Source organism: Acipenser ruthenus, chromosome 1, assembly GCF_902713425.1.
Source record: "Acipenser ruthenus chromosome 1, fAciRut3.2 maternal haplotype, whole genome shotgun sequence".
NCBI lineage: Eukaryota > Metazoa > Chordata > Actinopteri > Acipenseriformes > Acipenseridae > Acipenser > Acipenser ruthenus.
Window position 1 is genome coordinate 26,512,872 of NC_081189.1, and position 25,372 is coordinate 26,538,243.

The 25,372-nt window shown below is 37.0% G+C and overlaps 1 protein-coding gene across 4 annotated transcripts in view; it reads left to right on the forward strand.

Moving 5' to 3' along the window:
- LOC117409395 (colorectal mutant cancer protein-like) overlaps positions 1 to 25,372 on the forward strand; it is a 142,072-nt gene that overhangs the window by 25,180 nt on the left and 91,520 nt on the right. The window contains exon 3 of one of the 4 annotated variants that reach the window (XM_059022745.1): positions 16,110 to 16,174. The exons of 2 other annotated variants lie outside the window; for them this stretch is intronic. In XM_059022745.1, the coding sequence (XP_058878728.1) occupies positions 16,110 to 16,174 (65 nt within the window). Of the gene's footprint in view, positions 1 to 15,566; positions 16,175 to 25,372 lie in introns of those variants that run through there. One more of the 4 variants, XM_059022751.1, reaches the window with a different exon arrangement.

Sequence of the window (25,372 nt, forward strand, 5' to 3'; positions counted from 1 at the left end):
AAGGTGCCCAGAGCTGCATTGTCCTCCGGTGCTGTAGCTCTGAGGTGGCTGCATGGTGGGCCTGCAGTGTGTAAAGAAGTGGTCGGCTGACGGCACACGCTTCGGAGGACAACGTGTGTTTTTCTTCGGCCTCCGGAGTTCGTGCAGGGGTTGTAGCGACCATGCCCCGCTTGAGTAATGAAGATCGTCGGGTTGCTATTGGCATGATTGAAGTTGGCCTGTCTGTAAGAGAATTTGACAGGAGAATAAGATGTTCTGCTTCAACAGTCAGCAGACTAGTCCAGAGAAACCAGGAAACCAGCTCTGTGAGGGACAGGCCACGTTGGAAGACAGAGGGGTCACCACACCGGCCCAGGGCCGTCACATCCTGCTGATCCATAATATACTGTACACCTCCCGGGGTTGTTATCTCGTGTACATGTCATTTAATAACATGAGCTCTCTCACTCAAATATGAAATCTGTGCAGTTCAGCTTGCTCTTGGGTTACATAGAGCCATGGAAAGACAAAATGTGTGTGTTTGTGCCAAGGAGCATGCTGTTGTTGCATAACTTATTAAATTGTTAAATCGTTCAGGTGAGTTAAAGTAATTGTTATTTGTACAGACTTGGTTTTAACTGTTACATTTTACCAGTTCTCAGTCCCCTAAAATATTGTATTGTACCTCCTGATTTTGTTTTTAAAGGGAAGGAAAGGATGGTAATGCATGATGATGTATTTAAATGAGGCACCCCACTCTGAATAATGAGAGAAGCTTTATTCACTCTGTATTTACTAAAGGGCGATAATCATAATGTGCACCTTAAAGTGAGTGATAATTAGTTTGTTTGGAAACCAAGCTTTAACCACTGATAGGCGCAAATATTTAGATATATTTTTCTGGGCTGAAATCTATCTGGCATCATGGAGGCATTACTTGCAAGTTTTCATATAGAACAAAGAAAATAATCTGTAAATATCAGGTTATATTAAGCGTGAATAAATGTGAATTAATGGTCTAATTTTTTAGATTTTATTTTATAGTTCATTACATTGGTAAAATCAAGTAATTGGTTAAATAAAACACTGGCCCAAACCAGGTATTATAATTTAAACAACCTCCACTAGAATTTCTAACTAATCTGTGTGCAGTTTTAGTTTGCGTTGCCTCTACCTGTCCCCTGCGTCTGTTGGTCGTTCCTTTTCGGTCAATATAAACCATCTCCACCTTTCACAATAAGCCACTGACCAACAGATACCCCTGGACTTTTTATATCACGGTGGTCACAGGTAAGTCTTGGACGTTCTCGTGCACATTAAATAATCACTCACAATACATGTAGTGTGCTATGGTGTGTAAATTACATGTAGTGTGCTATGGTGTGTAAATTAGCCAAATAGCATGCACGTCAATGAATGCGTTCTCTGTTAGTAAATAGGGCAGTAAATTTAGATTTATGGTGCACGTCAGGTTCACTTCTTAATGTGCACGTTACAGCTACATTTAGTGAGGCCCAATGAGTAATGAACAGCTAAAGCTTTTAGTGGGTTATCAGCAACCTGAATATTTCTCAGTAGCAAAGTGTGTATATGAAGTAGTTTTTTTTTTGTTGTTTTTCATTCATTCATGTTTTTTATCTTTGCTCACTTGTGCAGTATCAAAGCACATACACACAAGCTCCTCTAGAAATTCCTGTCTTTGGGATTTTAGTGGAGGCATATATCTGGAGAACCAATGAGTATACACATTATTAAGCATACTGTATTGAGAGAATTGGATTCTGGGGATATATGGGGGTGTCTGTCTACCTGTACAGAAGTCCAGCAGAATTTCACACTTACATTTTTGCATATACAGTATCGGGAAAACCACTTGGTAGTGCAGTAACATTATTTAACACACACTATTGAGGGAAACACTTATCAATTACACATTTCATTGCTGTTTCTTCTATACTATTCTGTACTGTTCAACTTCATCAACTTTTTCATACTGACACTCGCAGTCATTTTGAATTTACAGCCGTGGGGATCGTTTAGAGTATATTACTAGCATACTTGTTTCTCATCTGATTGACAATAACAATCTACAAATCAACTAGTGAAACACTGCATCCATTCATTTGTTGAAATGCATAGTAAAAGAAAGAACTGTGACCGTTAAGTAAATTACCTGGCATTTGCAGAGATGTGGCATTAGTAGATTGTATAAAGTAGATATTTGTTGCTGTGTATTTTTTTTATTTATGTACAGCAGGACTAAGGGGTGGGGATTGTATTGCCCATTTTTCTTTACTCAAACCCCTTACTTACTAAATACCTTCGTATCTGAATACATAATTGTCTCCTCTTTAAAAATATGCAAAACATTTTAATGCAAGTCATCTCAAGTATAATAGTACCCCAAAATGTTCTCCTTTGTCATGGAAAGCAGAAACTGTTTTTGTGTCGCATAGATTAGAGTACATTCTTGGTGTTGTAGCTAAACACAGGGATTTTTCAAGGACTACAAATTAGGAACATCTGCACTGGGCAATAAATTTAAATCCCTGCTGCAGAGGTCGAGTTAGGATCTGATCAAGAAAAACAGGTCATTATGCCTCCTAAATACACAGGGCAGAGGGTCACTTTATTCAGTTACTGGCAAAGTAAAAGGGGCGGGTGGGTGTGTGTGTGTCAATAAATCAATGCAAAATGGTATAGCAGCCTACTGATCAAGAGCTGCCACTAGTCACAGGGGACTTCTTCATCCTGCCTGCTCCCAACAGAGCCATTGTTGGTCTTTTGGGGATAAAAGGTAAACAACACTGTACATACAGTACTTAGCCAAATAGATCAATACGATAAAGAGAACCAAATGCAAAATCCTCTCTAAAAGGCTCTACAGTGAATTGACTTTGACCTTCAAGCAGTGAGCAAACAAACACATACGTTGTATTGGGACAGAGAGTATAAAGTGACAAAGTGTATAAGGTTCCATGTACAGTTGGGGCAGCTGCAAATAGTCCACTAGTCCAGGGGTTGCCAAACCGTTTTACCTGAGGCCCATCTGTTCAGCTGCATTAGGCACTGCGGCCCACTATTGACAAATAAAATGACAAATTAAAAACATTTTTCAGCTTGTAACACTGTAAATAAACTTACTCAATTAGTTGTTTTTCATTTGAATCTTATTTTTTCTTCATTAGTATTTTATCGTTGCTTTTTGTTATTAGATGTATAAATAATACATAGAATGTGGTTGGTCCCGGGGCCCACTCGGGACTGTGCCACGGCCCACAGTTTGAGAACCCCTGCACTAGTTAACTAGAAAAGTGACAGTCAGCCTTGCAGTTGACTAATCTCACACTTCAATTTTAAAGCAGCTGCAGGAATCATGTTTTTGAGTGTTAAAAGGGTATACAGTAATAGTAAAACAAGCAGTCAATATTTTAATTGTATCCAGCTGTTTGAATTCAACAGAAAGTAGTTCCAAGAACTTTTAAAACATATCGCAGAAACAGCAAAGTGTTTCAAAGGTTTACTGTATGTAGGTACACAGAGATCCAGACATTATATACATACATGATTTATGAATCCTTTTTTTAAAGTGTGACTGTTCGTATTTGGCAAATACAGTAAGTAGTCATTTAAAACCTATATGCAGTAGTTCATTTGGTTACTGTAGATGTTTACTAAGCTTATAATCTTCAGCTGTAACTGTCTTGGTTTCAATCACTCAGCATTTTTCAAATTATAATTGCAAATAAAAAAAAGCAAAATAAAATGCAATTGTTTTACTGAAGGATACTGTAAAAATGTGAATGTGATGCCAACAGACCTTGTAGAGGTTGGTTGAGGGTCCACTTGATGGAGAATGGGCTAGGGCTAACAACAAGGAAAGTTAAGATATATGGCGTTTCTTGTTTGGTAAAGCCATCAATGAAAGGTTTGGTAAAGAAAACTAAAATAGAAACTAGAACTCTAATAATCCATATTAAAACAAAGGTATGCTACTGTAACTTTAGTTGCAGTCATGCAGTTCGTTTCACTTTATTCATATATGTCAAACAGGAAAGGGCCCAATTCTATGTAATTTATTTATTTCTTAGCAGACACCCTTATCCAAGGCAACTTACAATTGTTACAAGATATTACATTATTTTTTACACATTATTTTTACATACAATTACCCATTTATACAGTTGGGTTTTTACTGGAGCATTCTAGGTAAAGTACCTTGCTCAAGGGTACAGCAGTAGTGTCCCCCACCTGGGATTGAAACCACGGCCCTCCGGTCCAGAGTCCAGAGCCCTAACCACTACTCCACACCACTGCCCGAGGAATGTAAACAACTTACATTGTGCGGTCGCTAAGAAAATGCCTCCACCGTCAGGGTTTGAAGTTCAGTGCACAGTTAGCCGTGTAGGTTTATATTTTGTGTTGAGGGCCTTTTTGTCACACTTTTATTTGCTAATCTGATTACATGCAATGAAGACCATTATTTCAAAAATATATTGTCCGCTTTATTTATCTAATCTCTGCCTTTATTTCATAAGGCTTCCATCTGTATACGACTGAAGTGAAGATTAAAGATTACATGTGTCAACATCTGTTTGCAACACAGGAAATTTGAATTTGCAGCCCGAGAGCAATGAGATCAGTGGCACACAGAAAATAAAATGTAGCACCATTTCAGATTTGACTACTGTATCAGTGAAAATGGCTCCTGTTGTCCTATTTCCCAGACTATGCAATCCATTGAGTGTTTAGCAACAGGTTGCATCATTTGTTGTGTTTTAAATGCAAGTTTTTAACTTGAATAAAAAAATGAAAAGTTGATTGCGTACAACAGATACCTCTTGAGATTGAAAACTGTCGATTTTCACAGATCAGTTCTTACTTGCATACCGTGTAGCAAGTGAGGATGAGAATTTAAAGAATTCATATTTTGTAAAGCTTGACTGTGAGCTACTGTATAATGTATTATGTGCATCAGTACACCAGAACTAAAATAGCTAACGTTATTATGTTTGATAGTGATATTTCTAGTGTATTTTGTGACATTCAAGTAGCAGTGGTGCATGAGAGACTGGTGGTGGAGCCCAAAGTGGTTAATTCAAATTTGTGTGCAGTGTAAATCGCTCTCATAGTGGGAGTGCCTGGGAAGAATAATTCTGTCCAGGTGGTTTGAGAGCTGGTTTTATTGTCGGAATAGTTATGCTTCACGTATCATCAGTGCTACCTACTGCAGAGGTTCTTCTGTTGTATTGAAGATTATCAATCAAAATGTGCAGTAAAATGGGATTTGACTTGGCGCAGTGACCAAGAGAGCTACTGTGTGAATCAAAGGTCTACAGTAACACCATAAAGGGTATTTCAGTGACAGTGTATTTTTTCCTTGTAGGTCCCTGAAGTAATAGCATAACTGTGCCACACTGGTTCATAATAATAGGAGGAAAAAGTATATACAATGATGTTCTATGTCGATTAAATTCTGTGCAACCAGTTATGTGCTGAGGTAAGACATTTTTTAGGGCAATTATTATAAGTATAGTTTTTTACATCACTGCTTTTCTGGTTGATGAATTCATCACATGTGGAAGCTGAATTCATTTTAAAATATGTTGAGTTAAAAGCCGTCAGAAGATGATAATACTGCGGTGCTGTTTGTCAAGACCTTCAGAGCATTTTGTTTTTCTTTGTCAAAGCCGTTAATTTAGGATAAAAGCCTGCTCCTAAAGATTGTATCTGCATTTTCATGTCTGTGGATTAGACACCCACCCTCTTGATTTAGTTATTTTCTGTGACTGAAATGTCTTGTCATTTGCACAGCAGGGTTTCTCGTTATAATAGGTGGTTCTAATAAAAGGCATTAGCACATTACATTTTTCATCTGCAGGCTTGGTTTTGACTGTGGAATGTTATTTAAAAAAATAAAATAAAAATAATAGTAATAATCCTCAGAAGCTTATATGGTGTCTCATTGGGAATGGCTTTCTAAATAGATTTTCCTTTTTATTTAACATATTTCCGAGGGGTCCCCATTGGCTCTCCTGGTAGAAGCGCAGCCACATGGTGCGCAGGGCGTCATGCAGTACAGGTTTGCGTCCTGGCTGTGCGATGTAGGCTGGTCTTCGCTGGGGACTCCGAAGGGAGCGTCACATTGGCTCTGGCGCTCCCGTGGGTTAGGGAGGTAAAACTGTCTGGGACTGTTTCTCCTCAACACCCTACAGCGAACCCTGCTGGCCAGGCACCCAGTAAGCTCAGGGCAGACACCTGCAGAGCTTGCCTTTGTCCTCCAGAGGTCGGTAGCTCGCTGACATCCGCTCTCGAGTTCCTGGGTGAAAAAGGAAGCTGGCTTGGTCGTGGGATTGGAGGATGCTCATTGAATCTTCGGGTCTCCTGAGTCATGTAGGGAATTGCTGTGGTGAGGAGATAAGCGATTGGGCATTCCAAATTGGTAAAAAGTCGGGGGGGGGGGGGGGGGGGGAGGAAATACAATTGGACACACTAAATTAAGAAAAAAAAAAAAAAAAGTATTTCAAATATGCCTCTATGTGGTGGGCTCCCGAGTGGCGCATCCAGTAAAGGCGCTCCACGTGGAGTGCAGGATGTGCTCTATAGTCTGGACTTCGCGAGTTCGAGTCCAAACTATTCCTTTGCCAACCGAGGACGGGAGTTTCCATTGGCCGAGCGCCGCCCGGGGGGAGGGAGGGTTAGGTTTGCCAGGGTGTCCTCGGGTCACCGCGCCTGCGGGCTTGCCTGTAAGCTGCCCGAAAGCTGCGTTGTCCTCCGACGCTGTAGGTCTTGAGTGGCTGCATGGCGAGTCAGCAGTGTGAAAAAAAGCAGTTGGCTGACGGCACACGCTTCGGAGGACAGCGTGTGTTCGACTTCGCCCTCCCGAGTCAGCGCAGGGGTGGTAGCTGTGAGCTGAGCATAATGAAACAATTGGCCATTCCAAATTGGGAGAAGCACCTTTGACAGCAATTGCAGCTCTTTTTGGGTAAGTCTCTACCAACTTTGCACACCGGCTTGGTACAATTTTTGCCCATTCTTCTAGGCAGATTTGCTCAAGCTCTCTCAAGTTGCTTGGGGATTGCTTATGGACAGCAGTTTTCAAGTCTTTCCACAGATTCTCAATAGGATTAAAGTCAGGACTGACTGGGCCACTCAAGGACATTCACTTTATTATTCTTAAGCCAGTCCAGTGTAGCTTTGGCCATGTGCTTTGGATCATTGTTCTGCTGAAAGGTGAATTTTCGCCCCAGTTTTAAGTCTTTAGCAGACTGAAACAGGTTTTCCTCTAGTGTTTGCCTGTACTTTGCTTCATCCATTTTTCCTTCAATCCTAACAAGCTTTCCAGTCCCTGCTGAGGAGAAGCATCCCCATAGCATGATGCTGTCACCACCATGCTTGACTGTAGGGATGGTGTTGACTGGAAGATGTGCTGTGTTGGGTCTGCGCCAAACTTAACACTTGGCATTTAGACCAAAAAGTTCCAATTTGGTCTCGTCTGACCACAACACCTTTTGCCACATTTTTGCAGGATCACTCAGGTGCTTTGTTGCAAACTCCATGCGGCCTTTGAGATGGCTTATGTTTAGTAATGGCTTCCTTCTTCATATATAAAAATGTATGAATCAGTCCTTAGAAATTCTGGCATGTGACCAAAAATAGGTTGAACTTTTGCCCCCGAGACACTGCTTACAATTTATTAGTTTTTTGTTATCACACTGAACATCCTTCCTCTCTTCACACAACAAATCAAAATGGCGGACTAACTATAATTGGACGGCTAAGCAGTTTACCGATTTTAAAAACACTATTTTCCATAACACACAAAGTTACACACAAAATGTTTCACACAGTACCTTTGTTAGTGACAGCCTCTTGCCTTCACACTCACGGCAGACTGCCCAAAACAAACATTTCTGCCCTGTTAAATACCTGCCTGCTAACCACAGGCAGGTGACATTCATTAACTTTGAGCCAGGTGTACCTCATCCTGGCTCCTTCCTGTGGCATTCTGGGGAATGTAGTCTTTAAGCCCCTCTTGGACTACATTTGTTTCTCCTCCTCCCCCTAGTCTGACACTATATATATATATATATATATATATATATATATATATATATATATATATATATATATATATATATATATATATATATAATTTTTTTAATTTTTTATTGTGCAATGCCCCCTTTTCCAAGTTTATTTTATTTGAAGTGCTTTATTCAAATTAAAAACAAATGTTATTACTTTATGAAAACGTGTCTGTGGCCAATTTGTTTATTGCGAAGACACAACCATGGCATGGATTATTTAAAAAAAGGCATTGGCTATTTTTGTTTTTACTTGAAATGCACACAATATTTAGCTACTGTATTGCTTTCTTTGTTTTGTAGTTCATTCACGAGGGTAAAGTAAGGTCTTTCTTCTGGGATATTTTTCAACTTTAATACAGTGTTACATATAATGGTTTTTTTTTTTTTTAAATTAACAAATATCCAAACATGAAAATTCCATGTACAAAGATTGACTGTTTCTGGTGTTTATAGAATAAATGTGATTTGGACATGCATAGTGCGGTCAGTGTAATCCAGCATGCCAATGAAGGCTGGTATTATAAATGGCTAATAACATCCTAATAACAGCGTTAAAGCTTCAGCCGACAAGCGTCTGGAGGTATAAATCAGAAATTAATTTCAGTAAGAACTGTTTCATAGTAAAGGCCCAAGCAATGACCTGTGCTATATGCTATGTTTACCACCACTGTGAGACATCTGTTTACTGCTTCTGGGTAGGAGTTCACTAAGAAGTATTGCAGTTAAGTCTCAGTTGATAAAGTGAGCAGTTGCCCCAGTGGAGGCAATAGCACATCTGAATTCAAACAAGCAGTTGCATGCTAGCGACCTACTTGTAGACACCTTGAATAAGTATTCTAGCTGTGACGAAACGAAATGGAGCAAGTTTAACAAAACACAGCTGGCAAGAGAAGATTTCTATTTTATCCTAGCATTTCTTCTAATCAAAAAATATTGATTTACACTTGTTGAGCAATTTGTTTTAAATGCAACAGAAAAAAAAAACTTGCAGCAGGTTTTTGAACAAGCATCTTTGATTATGTTTTGACCTATGGTGGTGCTGCCTCCTCCCTTGTATTTAATCGTGTGAGTGCATACGTTCCCAAGGCAGTCTTTCCTTTTCAATTCCCATGAGACATGTTAACCTTTGTCAACTAATGATTGGTTTGTCCATAAAAACCTTTTTTTTTTTTTATTAAACTCTGTCCAGTGGCACATTAGAATTGAGTACAATAAGTCCAGAGAAAAAAAAAAAAGTACAATCTTACTCACAACATACAGTATGAATTCAGATGGTGGTGACTTAAACTAACATAATCCAATTTTTTTTTTTAATGAGCTGTGGAATAATACCAGACAAATGATTCTTGGCAGTGCTTGTGTACTCTGTAGACGTTTGACTGTCCGTGCATCCTGTCTTTGTTTCCACAATTGCTCCCTCATGGAGCAACTCTGATGTACAGAAATCAGCAAATCAGATGCTAGAACCAGTGTGCATACAAGTGTCGGTCCCGTCCTGCCCCCTCTTTCAGACTTTGCAACTTTAGAGTAAAGGTACATCTAGAAAATACAGTTTTAATGGATCCACACAACATTTTGCTGTATAGAGTTTTTAACTTTACATTTAAAAAAATGGTGAAAATCTACAGCACTGCTGATTTTATGACCCGCATGTGTAAAATAAAAATATAAATTTAGGTCAAAATACAGTATACAGTATCATCAAAGGCTGTAAGTTATGCGACTGTAAACATGACCAGTTTCTCTGGTAACGTACAATACTTGTCCAGCCCTGCTGCGAATGATGTATCAGTTACATAATGCTGTATCCTTGATGGAGCTTCTTATCTTTATAGCATTTACAGCCTAGGCTTACAGTTTAGAGAAGTGCTTAAACGTTTCCCTCTTGCTACTGCATCGCCTTTAGGACGAGGGACCATATGTGACATCATTCTGGCAACTTCATTTGGGAATCACAATCTTGCAGTTATGCCTCCTGGCAGCACTAAACATTGCCTGCATAGATTGCTTCACAGAGGTATAAGAGCTGTAATGCAAGTGTTAACTGCAGCTGTTTCCAAAGGGAAAGCTATTTGCATCAGGTCAGAAGAGGAAGAAGATTAATATAGTAGTAAGAAAAGTGAATTAAGCCTGCTTTTAAAGTTATTGATTTAATTCTTCTAAACAGTTGCTATAATGATATGGGTCGTGCGCAGCAGAAAAGAAAATGACAAGCCGATCAGAAGAAAAGGGGAGCCTGTGAGCCTGTGAGCAGTATCTCTTGCTGGCTGGCTGGCGTTGCCCTTGTTTGTCATTCTGCCGCAGTTCCTGAGGTACTGCGGGGTCAGATGAATGCTGGAATCAAAGCCTGTGCGTAATTGCTGTGGATGGAATGTCTGCGCAGGAGTCCAAAGCTGCTGATTCTGTGGGACTGCAAGAGGTAGAGTACAGTAGAGACACCCCCAGGAGGCTTCTTGAACACACCACCAATCAGAACAGTAAAACATGCAGTGGAGCTGGCATTTACAATAGTCTGTTTTGTGAAATGACGTGAGATGAGGCTCTTAAGTTTGATGTAGTTTGGTAGAGAGGATGTTTGTTATGCTTACTGTTTTGTGTGGGATTTATTTAATTTTTTTTTTTTTTTTTAATAAATGTTCCACACATGGGGTGATGAAAATGTACCAGAATATCAATGTGTACTTTACATTAAATTAAGATCACTTCCTTTGTTTTGTTTACCCCAAGGGTAATATTTTAATAGGTAAGCAAATTCCCAGGACTGTAATAGGAAAAGTCGGTGCTGTTGAGAATCGTTAAGTATTCATTGCAAATCACTTGTGAGACAGTTTTTCCTCGCAGGCTGCAGAGCTGACAGGTGCAAGTCTTTTAGTGCATCAAGCTAATTAAAGCTAATGTTTAGCATACAATGTAAATCAGAACGTTCTTAAATAAGATGTTTCTGTGGGTTTAAAATCCCTAATTAAGGCTAATAAACACACACCACACACAAACACACTTTATTTAATATCATAATAATGAGATTCTGAGCATTGCACACCTGGCTGTTATTGTAAGCAGTACACCTGGTTTAAAACCTTTGGTGGAAAGATTACAGTGGAATAATTTTGATGTATCTGAGGAACCTGACCGGAGGTTTGCTGTTTACATTTCAAGGTCCTTTTACAACTCTAGTCTTGAAAATCTTCTCTTGTAGGTAATTGACTTACATTTCAGCAATGTGGTTCTAATCCATTTCAGCACTTGTTAACTACAGTATACAGAACAATAAGTGAAATAATATTTACATTGTCTTACACTGAAAATAAAGCTAGTTTACTTGTCTATTGCTAGTCTCGTCTATACTGCAGTAGCGGTCTGCCGAGAGGAAAATGTGCAAAAGTTTCATGAACTTTTTAACTATATGCCCACAAAAACATTTAATTTTACATTGCCTTGAATATCACGTTTCACACTTGCCATTTTATAAATACATTAAAAACACTATCTATACTAATTGGGATAATCACATTATTACTGCTGAAATGTTAATATTGCATTTACATATGAAGGACTGTACTGTGCTATACCTGAGACTAAGGGCAATTTATTTATGTATTTATTTCCTGATGACAAAAGACAGAAAAGCATTAAAAACAATATAACGGGCCTGTTTGTATATCGGATGTGTTTGTAAAATCAAAAGTTTGGATAATCAAAAGGAATTTCTATACTTCAATTTTTTCAATGTTGTTGCTTTAACACTGGAACAATACAACTGGGAATTACATTTTCAATCCCTTCTTAGTAACTTGTATTTCATTTCATTTTTCAAATACTGTGGCAAAGTGGTTAACAGTGTGCAAGTGCAGGAATGCAGCGGTGATCAATAAACAGACAGACAACAATAATCCAGGTGCAATGATATTTTATTTGTATTCCAATGGTCTGATGACACAAATACAGTAAATAATAATTAATTTATCTGTTTTAATCCACGGGTTGGTCCCGTAATAGTCCTGATCTTAAACAGTCCACAGTGAGTGCTAAAGTGCTCGTGGTGTTAATACAGTTATTTGTGAAACAATGTGCAGTTGATGTCCGGGTAAGTGCTGGTCTTTGGCGACAGCTCCGTATCGTGTTTCAGCCATCTAATAACAACAAACAGTAGAAAAGACTATACCATACAAAACACTCACGGTAACAACACAGGGTCTCCTTCCAGTTCAGCATAACCATACAAAGGAAAAGATCACTTCACTACACCCCCTTTTGTACTGTCAATCATGACCCCTTGGTTAACTAGCACAACTGCTCCTCCAATCCCAATAGTAACTTCTAAATGTAGCCTCTTAAACTGCTAGAAATGCATTTTAAGATCTCCAGCGTATTGGTTACGTTAATTATATCTTGATTTGTCCCAGTAAGTGAATAATGATTTTCAAATTATGGGGCAACATTTTATCGACATGAAGCTGTCAATTTTCAAATTAATATGTTTTTATTTGTAATTTTATAAATATACAGTGCCTAGAGTTTATGATTATCAACAATGCAAAATGTCTGTGGGCAGAAAATGTCTTAAATGTTCTCTTAACTTCAATGTTACAGCAACAACTACTCTAAAACATTGATATGTCTTGGTGGATCAGTGGTTAATCAATTGAATATGAAGCCATTTTTCTTGATGTCTTTGATCTCCATCGAATCAAGCTGGTAATGGAATGTAAAGTCATGCCTTTTTTTGGGCCTGCTACAGTATGAATGAAGTCTTGTTAGTGTCAGCCCAGTTTGTAGTGGAGAGACATTCACGAGGAAAAAAAAACAAAAAAAACTAGTTGCTGATGATTTAATGGTCAGGGAGACTAAAGCTGACTTGTTGGTGGATACTGTATTAGTTTGTTCACCGAAGACGACTTGTTAAAACGTTTGTCTTATTTTATTACAAGGTTGCTTTTAAGTGTTACTGTATGTTTGAGTGTTTAAAAGGTAGGGGTGACAATAGCAATGAAAATCACGCTATTATGCTAGAAAAAGAATCCCTTGACACTGCCCTTTTTAATTTTACAACAAACTTTTAAGTTCCGCGCCAGTGGGTGTCATTTTATGGTAATTAAGACTGGGCTAAGCTAATATTTCATATAGCACGCATCATAAGAACGTACCAATAATTAAACACACATTGCATTAAAAGGGTGTTTTACAATGACTTTGTAAGATTTTATAATATTACAGAAATGTTTCAATTTGCTTACCTAATCATGGCCATCTGGGTTTACAACAGGTCTAACTGGAACGTTCTACTGATCATCTCTGTTTTTTATATATATGAATACATTTACATTTGTAGTACATGTTTATATTAAGATTCCCTTGTTGTACAAAAGGGATTAAGTAATGTGCTGTGCTAAAGTTGTGCCAACATGCTCCCACTAACAACAATGAAAAATTAACTATGCATACCCTGCTCGATGATGCTCGTAGAGGCGAACTTGGTTGCACACTCAGAAATCTCTTCTCCTTTGAGACTTGACCGCTAATATTATACATCAGATTCCTCTTTTTAAAAAACGTTATTATATTTGAAACAAAACAAAAAACACACAACGCATTTCGACACAGTGTGTCTCCACCAGGTGTTGCAGCTTTATCATATATAAAGGACACCAGTCAATCCAATAATTAAACCATGAATTGGATAACAGCCATAGACATTATTTAAAGTGACAGGTGACAATTTTTATCCTGGCATTCATTTATTGAAAATAGTTTTAGAATCGATTGTTAATCCATATATAGTGTAATTATACAGTAATTAAACTCAAACACTAATATATTCATTATATTCTGCTGTACATTACAGATCATATTAGATAGATAACTTAAACACAGTTATTCAATAGTAAAGATTGGAAGACATTGGCAGACATTGGAACGTGATTATCAACCCCGGCCACCTAAAGATTCATGCTGGCATACAAAGATGAAATATCTCATTAAAAAAAAAAGAAACATTTAGCATTTTTAGAGATCTGGATTGAGATCTAATGTTTCATTTAGTCCATGTAGTTCCATAGACTATAAACTATAAATCCAAAATGACTCTCTCCTCATTAACATTAAATATATTTCTTAAACGAAGTTAATATATGGTTACTCAGTATTGCAACAATCACAATCGCTGTAATATGAACTTCATAAAAATGTGTCTGGTAAACGATTCTTAACGTAATCCATTCATTTTCAAAGAAAGGCTATAACGAATGTAATTATTACAAGATCAATATTTTGTATTTAATGTTTTTCAACATGATTTGGTACAAGATCAATATTTTGTGTTAATGTTTTTCTACAGGATTTGGTGCTATGAAATAGACACTAAACTAAGGGTTTGTTGGTTGATATAAACGGGGAGCTCAGACTGACCTTGTGAAATTACTAATAATGTGCTTTTAGCAATCGTTGGGAAGCACTGTGCCCTTTCACTGGTTGGCTTGTTTATTTTTATACTGAGTTTCATTTGCCCTTGTGTTGTTTGTTTTGAAGTATTTCATGTTTGATAATTGTTATTGCTTTAATACCAATTGAACACTAAAAATATGTTTAATATAGTGCAAACATACTCAAATACAAAGGATACAAAGTTACTACTCTAGTATACAGTCATAAGTAGAACAGGATAAACATGTGCATGCTACTATATACTGGACCGCATTCAATATCTCAATGAAATACAGCACACATTTAAATACTGTGCTATGAATCTGCAGTTAAGACTGCCTGTTCTTTTTCCGATAAGCATGTTTTAAAAGTAGAAACAACAACCTTAATTGCTTGTTTTGAGAAACCACTTGCATACAAGTTCTCGCATGCAGACACACACCTACTGACTCATACCAAATGAGGTTTATACTTTCCTGTTTGCAAAAAGCAAACCGAGGGGAGAGAAGAAAAAGAAAACTCAGAAAACGTTATTAACTAAAGATTAATTAGACTAGTTTTGTATTGGCAAGTTAGTCCAGTATTTATAGGTCTCCTTATAAATCAACCTGAAGAGTATGAGGATGAATTTATGAATATCCCTGCCTTTTGTTACATCTACATTTATTGTAACAGTACAGATTTAATAAAATAAAAAGTTCTAGTTTGTAAACAAAATGTCTGCTTTTAGAATGCAAATAGTAATACCTTATGAATTTAATCAAGAAAACCACACTGCAAGAACAGATGTTTTCCCTTTTTTAGGCAAAATTGGGATGGAATTATGCCATTTGCAGCATTTTAAAAATCAGAACATACAGAGAATACGGTAGAAGTTGGTGGTGGGGTGTATTCTAATATTTGGCATTCTAAAATTAACTCTGAGTAACATGCCACTGGTTGGGTGGTACCGCCCGTTCTGTGCACCTTCTAGCCAGCAGCAGGACAGCTGTGTTTGATCATAAGCCACCTCCAAACTCCAGACGGGGGCTGAGCGAGCGAGAGAGAGAGAGAGACAGAAACTTCAGCAGTAGAGAGAAAATCTCCATCAGTCTGGAATCATGTCGGCTGGAAAGGTTACTGATACCACTGCACAAATGCAAGGTTCGCTGAATAGTTTACCATACAGCTGAGCTCCTTTGGGAGGTGCCTTTAAAGACAGCCAGCACACTGGAAACAGAAAAAAAGGTTGCACAAACTAAAGGGGAGGTACAGAGAGGCTCAGACTTGTTCTTGTGGACTTGAGCAGTTTCCCTAAGCCAGCCACAAGATACTGAGAGCTGCAGCTGCTGTTTCTTGTGCTGTGGTGTTAATGAGTTTCAGTTCAGCAGCTGATTTGCTTATGCAATAAAAAAATCTGCCGGACCAATGCTGGAGGCTATACATCATTGTTTTATTTGTTTTGGGGAGGCTTAGGGGGCAAAGGGGGGAGGCTTTGGAAAAATGGCTCGCTGCAGTGGAATGTGGATAGAAGTGGAAGCTGAGAGCAGCTGGAAGTAGTGGTGACTGGTTTCTTTTTTTCCCTTTCCTTCCTTAAATCTCCTCCTCTTCGGATTTTTGGAAACTAATTCCTTCCGAAAGCTGGAATCATGAACTCAGGAGTTGCTATGAAATATGGGAACGATTCTTCGTCGGACATGAGTGAGGTAAGCAGCAGTATAAATATATGCTGGCGCTTTGGGATTGCACTTTTAAGATTTGAGTGGTGTTAATACAGTGCAGTATATATTTGGCTGAGATTGGCAGGGAAAAGCCTAAACTTTGTGGTCAACACCCCCCTCCCAGTATATTCACATGTGTTTGACAGCTAAACTGATAAGCCAGCTGCAAAAAGAGTATACAGTAAAAACTAATAAGATTTGTGTAGGTTTGTTGTCAGGGGGTTTGAAGAAAGGAGACATACTGATCACGTATATGACTGTTATCTTAATAGGGGGAAGGGACAGGAAGTTTGATCTGTGGGGGAGCTGAGACTGGATTTTAAGGATATACTTGATATTGTTTGTTTCCTTGTCCATATATGGCTTGAATAACTTCATACAGTACCCAAAAAGTTTATTTTTGGATAAATGATGTAAATCTCATAGTAACAAATTACTATTGCAAAAGATGCTAACTCACTTGTCATACTTTAATTATTTCAGTTATTCCTATTAGTCAGTGTCACTAACTGAATTAATAGCTTGATGACATCTTAAGAAGCATTGAAAATATATCTTAAAATACATTCTTCTTTTATTTCAATAATACCTGAATCCAATCCTTTTCCAGCCTGTGTTTTTCATGGCACAATAAGTGTACCTTTTCTGAAACACCTGGCTGCTTAAATTCTGTTTGCTTATATCATCATGTAATCATGTAAGCCTCTGGCTATCAAATAATTGTTTTGATCACCTCATTAACTGTTTTGTATTAATTTTCTCTGTTGGGGATTTGTCATGTAAACCATTACATTTGTTTCGGGACCAGATGTAGGTAATTTGCATTTCCATTTTTTAAGACAGAGGAATAGATGGATGAATAGAATATTTAAGTAGACAAAGCAAAGATCGCGATCATGGTCAGAGAATGTATTTTTGTTCTGTTAACATTATGCAATACATACAGGCTTTAACTGTTCTGTTAAACAAAAGATATGAGGAATTTGCACTTCCATTGTGAATATTTCAGTGGTATAGAGTATCTTAACAGGCAGAACACAGATCTCAATATAACCTATACATCTCATCTCAATAGATGCCCAATATGGTTATGCATTGGGGGAAAAAAAAAATAGCCAAAACTTATACAAAACTCAACAAAATGGTTGTACACTTTAGGAGAGAAAAACGTTCAAGGAAATGTTATTGTGTGTAACTTACAGTGTTTATGTATTGTATTTATTTATGTATTAATTAATTGATAGCTTTCCATGTGTAGATTTCTTGGGCAGCATGGTTCAGAGCACACTGGTGGTAAATGTTATTAAATCAGAAAACTGGAAAATGATTACTTAAGAGCCTGTGATGCTGTCAGGGTATATAATGACACTCAGCAGCCTTCTAATGAAAAACGAGAGAGGACTATATAACCCATAGATGATATTAAAATATTTCCAGCTGTTAGCGAGACATAATTGAAAGATGTCTGTCGGGGAAAGTTAATTTAATGAGGATAAATAGCTGTGCAGAGGGCAAACTTAAATGCTTCCTGGATGCTCCTGATGCTTTATTTTCAGTTAAATGATATTGCTCTCAGAAAAGACTTTACTGTTTTGAAGATCACATATTTCAAGTCAAGCCCACATACATTAAAATCCTGACCAGGCAAGACCAACACATTCTCAACCATTTCTGTTTGCTTCTGTGTGTTCAGTAATATCCAAAGTGTATAATACCATATTAAAATACTTAATTTTATTTAAAAATAATAATAATAATAATAATAATAATAATAATAATAATAATAATAATAATAATAATAGTTGAATTTGTAAGATTCGCATTTAAAGTTTTCAAAATTATTATTATTATTATTATTATTATGATTATTATTAATAAACCCTGCTTAAAGCAGGGAATCAATCAGGGTCGAGTTTATGTTTATGAATCAGTGAAAGTTTCACGCAGTAATGCACACTGTACACAAAATGGATAGTTTTGTGGTACGTGAAAAAAAAAAAAGAAGCCCTTTCGAACATTGACTGCGAGGCGCGATCAGTGTTTTTTGCAATACCAAGCAAGCCCAAATTTCCCACCGATTGCATCAGCAGCACTGGTATACTGTATATTGTAACGCTCCATGAAAATAAACAGGTTTACACTGTTTATTGTGAACACAGGTAAAAGAAATAAAAAGAAAAGGACTGCTGTCAGCCGCGGATCACGGCAAAGAAATAATAATAATAAAATAACTGTCTATTCTCAGTCTCTCACTTGCTCTCCGCTTCACAGCGCGGTTTCAAAATGATTATGCCAGAAAATATGTTGTTGTGTGAGTATATATTTATTTTAAACATTTTCCTTCATATAAAGCTACAGTTTTTTCTTTTTTTCAAAATAGGCAGTGTTAAATCACGGGTATGTCAAACTGTATAACCCTTTCCAGCTCAGAGATGCCAATTGGAATCACTGTTTTAGGGTCTTAGATTTCAGTATTTGTGGTCAATTTTTTTTTTTTTTGTCAACATTGGTAGTAATAAAGGCAAGTATTGGTTAAAATCTGGACCAATGGCAAGGGGTATTAGAGAAAGGGTGCTTGCATGTGACTTGGAGTGCATGAACTGAAGCTTAGTAAATCCTCCTAATCTTCCAACTTTATTTCAATTATTTGAACAGTATTTAAAACAAATATTATAGTTCTTTTTCTACAAACATGTTTTATAGATGTTTGTACCTAGTGTCAAAAAGTGTTTTATTATTTTCAAAATAATTAATTATTTTTATGAAGCATGAAAATGTGTGATGCCAAATGGAGTCAGTGGTCCTGTAGCATGCACAAGCACTGCTGCATACACTGCAGTGCCCCATGTGATATGTGTGTGTTTTTCAATAAATTATGGCATTTAAGTGCTTTTCAGTTATAGTTTTGTGTTATAAATATTTATTTATTATTATTATTATTATTATTATTATTATTTATTTCTTAGCAGACACTCTTATCCAGGGCGACTTACAGTCGTAAACAAAAATACATTTCAAGAATCACTGTATCACTATTCATATAGTGCTTTATACAAAGCGCTTTACATAAATGATAAAAACTATACAAAACAGTGAATAGTATAGGTGCTAGGATGAAGTATGTGCCAGTGGCAGAGAAGGTTGAGAGAGAATTTATATTTTGAAATATACATTTTGACAGCAGGTATTGTCTGCTAAATATTGTGTAGTTATGTCTGTACTAAAGATAAGTTACATTTTATCATTTAGATGGCAGGGATACCTACAGGTGTGTTCTACAGGAAAGCACAGACTAAATACATAGTGGTACCTGCAGGAGATCAGTCTGGTGCTAGCATTGAGTCAGATGAGGAAAGGGAAAAGCAAACTCCAGATTATGAAGTAGGAAGTGAAAGTGCAGTTCAGCTTCCAGGTATTGGACTTGAGGTAGAAGTGTTTGATGGGGAACAGAGTGATACTGAGGATGAGGATGTTGACTATGTACCTCAGCCAGAAGTATACCATTTCAAAATGTTCCAGATTTTATTTGCAAATTTATATAGTATTATCTTTTTAAAAACTATTAATTGTTTTTTTTTTAACCTTGATATGTTAAAAAAAATGTCCAAGACAATTCAAGTGCCTTTTGTTGAACAACAAAGTTAATAAATCACATAAAAAAATGTACTCATGTTAAATTTCCAAAATAAAATATGCAGTTGCAAAAAAACATCCAAATTTGGAATGTTTAAGGTATTTTCAAGTAATTTTATGAATGACTTATTTTTCTGATGTGTAGAAATTAATGTGGGCTGGAAAGGGATAACTGAGCAAGTGTAGTAATAGAATATGTCTTTAAAAAAATAGTCTGCCGAGGCTATCGTTAGTTTAGACTTGACTGCAGAAAGCGTTCAATAACGCCTAGTTATCGCCAGCATTTTGCTGTCGTTCACTCTTATGAATAGCAGGTTGACGCTCAGGACCGATGAAAACTTTATGCTAATGAGGTAATCGTTAACCTTTCTCTCAATTTGTTACAAACATGCCTTCATAGATGAAAATCGATGAGGCTTAACGAAGCATTTGAAAATCTCTTATGAATAGAAACTGCCGTTAAATAGGCGGCTGTGGACGAAATCCGATCATGTAAATTTGAGTGATTATCTCTTACAGGATTGTAATATTATAAAGACAAATAATATGCAATTACAAGAAAACATTGAAGAACATGTAGGGAATTCAACCACAGATATTTCAATATTAAATGGATAAAAAAGTTAAAAAAACAAAAAAACACATGGAATAAATTATCAGATAAGGCCAAGAAATAGAATGTGTCAGTGTTGTTGTTTTTTACTATTATTAAAATATGGTATCAAATGTGGTATTTATGGGTACATGTTTTTGAGACCTGTTGCATAGTTTCCAGATAATTCCAGAATGTCATTGTATTGCCTTCTCAGTTGGTACGGTTATATTCTTGGTAGAGTCAGGAAAGTGGACACTGAGCACAAAGTTATGGTAGCAGTAATTGGTATGGACTACCATAGTAGTGCAGTACTTACAAACAATCATGGATTAATGTTTTAAAGACTTGAAAAGACGGCTTTATACTGACGATGACTGGTTATATTTTCTACTTTATGGTCGTTGACACCTTGATTTACTGTTACTGTGAAGGGCAAGCTCTCAACCAGCTCAGAAAATAGAGTGTTTTATATGAAGAATTTACTCACACATACGATTTGAAAACAGCCTCTGTGTAAAATATAAAACAATATTTTCATAGTGATGGATTACTGTTAAAGTAAAAAAAAATATATATTAGTCAGCTTCTCAGTTTTATTGCTGATTCCCTACCATAGATATTTCCACACTCACTTGAAAAAGCTCAGCTAAATAAGATTAACTTCTTAATAGAGAAGATATCCTGAGAGATGTTGTGCTGTGTGGGTTTTAAGTACACAGTGTACTTTTTAATGTAAAGCTCTTGCTAGCTATGTGCTGCTCTGCTTGCTTACAAATGATTTATAATACAGGGAGAGGTTTACCAGAACACTTAATATTATTTGAAATAAATAAATAAATACATACATAAATAAATAAAAATAATAATCAGTGCAGGCACATACAGAGAGTCCTCAAAACCCCATAATAAGCACAAGGTTGTAGTGAAATGATTGATTTGTTGCAAAAAAAAAACAGTTATTGTGTTCACCATGTTGATTGTGACGGACAGACAAACACGTGGGTCAGTTAAACAGTTAAATGTATCATTTAAAATTTTAGAAATATTTAACAGTGCAAATCATACTATATAGTGTACTTTTGTAATGGAAGATTGGTGCAAAATAAGGCCAGTCCATGTTCAAAGTGATGTAATATGAAACTGATTCTTTAAACTGAAGTGCTTCATTTCATGATGGATGTTCTCTCTGTTTTGACAAATCTTTTGTTGTAAAACGTAGCACCAAACATTCCAGTTAAACAGTTTAAGAAAAGACTGCTTAGGCCCACCCAGGAATGTTAAAACTTGTTTTAAATGATTCCAAGGTGCCTGTTACAGTAATAGGTATCCCTCATGTCGTGACTAAGTAACCTGACGGATGCATGGCTATGGATTTCTTTTCATTACTTCTCAGTACGTATGTAGGAGTTTGATCCCACATAAGGAACAATAGGCTTGAATGAAATTATATATATATATATATATATATATATATATATATATATATATATACTCCTCAAAAAAAGAAACACATAGGTGTTTCAAATGTACTTTTTAAAGCATTAGCATGGCAGTTTGCATAGTAAAATAGACAGCTCCAAAGAGTCTTAACTTGTACAGAAATCATTAAGGCAGTCAATAAAGTCACTTTCAAAGATGAAGTTCAAGGTCAACAGAAATCAGTAACTGGTATGCCCACCATTTGCATTGACGGCCTGACATCTCCATGGATCGAATCAGAGCCTCGATAACATGTCTGGGAGTGGCAACCCACTCTCGCTCAAGTGACTGGAAAAGTCCTTGTAACGGCTCAGGGTGACGTTGTTGATCAAGCTCGTCCAACAAATGCTCAATGGGGTTCAGATCTGGTGATCAAGACGGCCAGGGAAGCACTTGAACATTGTTCTGAGTGAGGAAAGCTGTGGTGGCCCGGGCTGTGTGCGGTCGTGCATTGTCATGCTGGAAAATGATGTTATGGTGATTCATGAATGGGATCACATGAGGCCGTATGATCTCATGACAATAGCGCTGAGCTGTCAGGTTGCCTTGAACATGAACAAGGTTGGTTCTGCCACTGTCTGAGATTGCCGCCCACATCATGACACTCCCACCAGCAAATCTGTCAACCTGTCGCACACAGTTGGTCACAAAACATTCATGACGTCACCTGTATACCTGGGCTCTTCCATCTGCACGTCGAAGCAGAAATCTGGATTCATCACTGAACACCACGTTTCTCCTTCATTGTATGGGCCGTACAGTACTCTGTGATTGACACCACTGAAGCCGTAGTCGACGGCGTAAGAATCACTGCTCTAACTGGCCTTCATGCTCGGATACCTGCCTCCCGTAGGCGGTTTTTGACAGTCTGGTCGGAAATTCTACGCATTCCTGGTACTGCAGATGTTGTAGAGGCAGCAGTGGTGAACCTGTCACGTAAATGACGTAGGCGTATAAATCTGTCCTGGGCTGCCATCGTCACACGTGGTCTACCGGATCTTGGGCGGTCAAGTGTTGTCCCACATTGCTGGTATGGGTGCCAAAGTCGTCCTATAGTGCTCTGGAAAACATTCAGACGCTGTGCCACGGCGGACTGAGATTCACCGGCTTCCAAATGTCCAATAGCATTATTCCATTGAGCCTCGGTAAGTCTAGGCATAACTTAAAATGTGTCTACAGCGAACACCAATAAGACATACATGCTGAGAACCCTCCACTTTTATAGCCACATCTCGGAATGTTGCATGTGCAGTGAATGCATGTGATTATGGCAAGTCTTAAGCAAATGGTGTTTATTTTGGGAATATTCATGTGTTTTGTCATTGACAAACAAAACGTGTTTAAATAAAATACAATTCTTTTGATCAAGTTTTGTTGCAATTATTAAGAGATTGAAGAAAAAATATCTGCTATGTGTTTCTTTTTTGAAGGGTATATTTATATATATATATAATCAAAGGCTATTAAAAGGCAACAACCCATAATAATGCTTTTTGACAGCTGTACAATTCTCACAATATTGACAAGGTGGTTTCAAATACAGTTCCACTGACACTTCTAAAGGTGTGATCAATACTGTTTTAATGACATACATATTAAATGTGCAACTACTTCTGTAAAAAGGTATTTTGAAGACTAGTTGCATTGCACATGTTATACAAAGATGAGCCTCAGACCAGCCAATTATTTGCAACACAATTTTGCATCAGCACTTACTTAAAGTATTTTGTGACCCAAATGGAGAAATGGTACCAACCTAGCTTGTTTACTGGAGAACATGTAGCCAAATTGTCTGTATATTTCTAGTGTTGCCTTCATACCATAAATAAATCAATCATTTAATTTATTTTTCCTTTTTTTCACATACATTTCTCATTTAAAACATTTACTAATCCCATGCCAGCTGTGACTGTTTAGGTCTAGAAAAAAGGAAGTGTGAATACACTGTGCTACCTAATGCCACACAAAGAAGGTTTAATACTATAATGAAACCTCAGTGTCACTTCGGTATGTTACTGCTGTATATCATATGCAAATCCTGAGAGGCCTTTTTATAAACTGTGCTCATTTAATTCAACAGAACTCTTTCTTTATTTTGCTTTCTTGAATACCTAAAGCCACTCATATTGACATGGATACTTTCTGTGATAAATTGATATATAATATTCAGCGCATTGTCCTCTGCTGTTTACTGCAAAATTATCGTTTGATTAGATTTTTCCATTAACTTTTGACATGCTTACAGTTGTCTCCTTGCCTTTACCCTGTGGTGCTGAAAAATGAAAGGCAGTTAGTGTTTTGTAAGCATCCCTGCTGATTTTTTTCAAAGGAAATGTAGACTTGAAACAGTGTGCATCTCTTTGACTCGCAGATGATAAAGACCAAATGTTTTTTAGAATTTGTTTCACATTGAAAGCAGTATTCTATGATTTTATAGCTCAGGTTTTTTTCTAGTATTATACTATTAAAAATGTTTGAATTATTTTTTTCATTTTAAAAAATGTGCCATTTGGGATTTAACTTCCTTCACAATGGGGCCCATTGTGTTTGTGTTTGATTCACAACAAATGTTCTGTTAGCTGTCAGAAGAGGTACTCTAGAATAAGCTTATACATTATTTGGCACCATTTCCACACATTTCCACAAACTGAAGAATACAAATCCACTCAATTCAATTGGATCATAAGCACATCACTATGCCAGTACATTGGTCAGTGCCAAATGGTGAACATAAACATTCCAGTCACATTGAACACCAAGTTTCAGTTTGTGGACTAGAGAACAGACTGCCGTCACCAGGTGTTGTAAGATAAAAACATCTCTCTGCTGGCTGCAACAGTGTTTTTTGGACACAGTGATTATCGGAATTAAAAATGCGTTGACAGGAAAAGACTACTAAAAAATGGAAGCGATTTCTTTACAACGAATATACTTTTATTAGGATGTCACTATTCTTTTCTAGTCAAAGTGACCAACCTTTCCATAGTATAGAGCTTTCTGGTTTTCTGGATTGAAGGGCAAAGTATCTACACATACGAAACTTCTGCATTCACCTCCTTTCTAGAGATGCAAATGAAAGCACAGTCAGATTTCATTAAGCATGTTTAGAAAATGATTGATATTTACCATTTTCACATTTTTATTCTTAAAATTATTCTAAAGAGTCTGGATCAGCTACTATAGTCCTGCTTTAACCCTTTACTTTCCTAACGTTAGTAAGGAAGTTGTAGTTAATGGAATGCAGTATTATATTTATAGATTGTCTTTTATAGGTCTTGATTCACAGTAACTGCTGCCTTTAAAGTATCATAAACCATCTTTTGTAAAGATTCCAGTAATTTCCCCAGGATATCCTAAATTTAGATGTTGCATCTGGTTTCTGGCAAGATCTGGCTTCTGCCCATTGTTTACTACTGATTGGGGTGGAGGCACAGAGGGCCAAGTGACGTGCTGAAGGTTACACAATGGGTCAATGT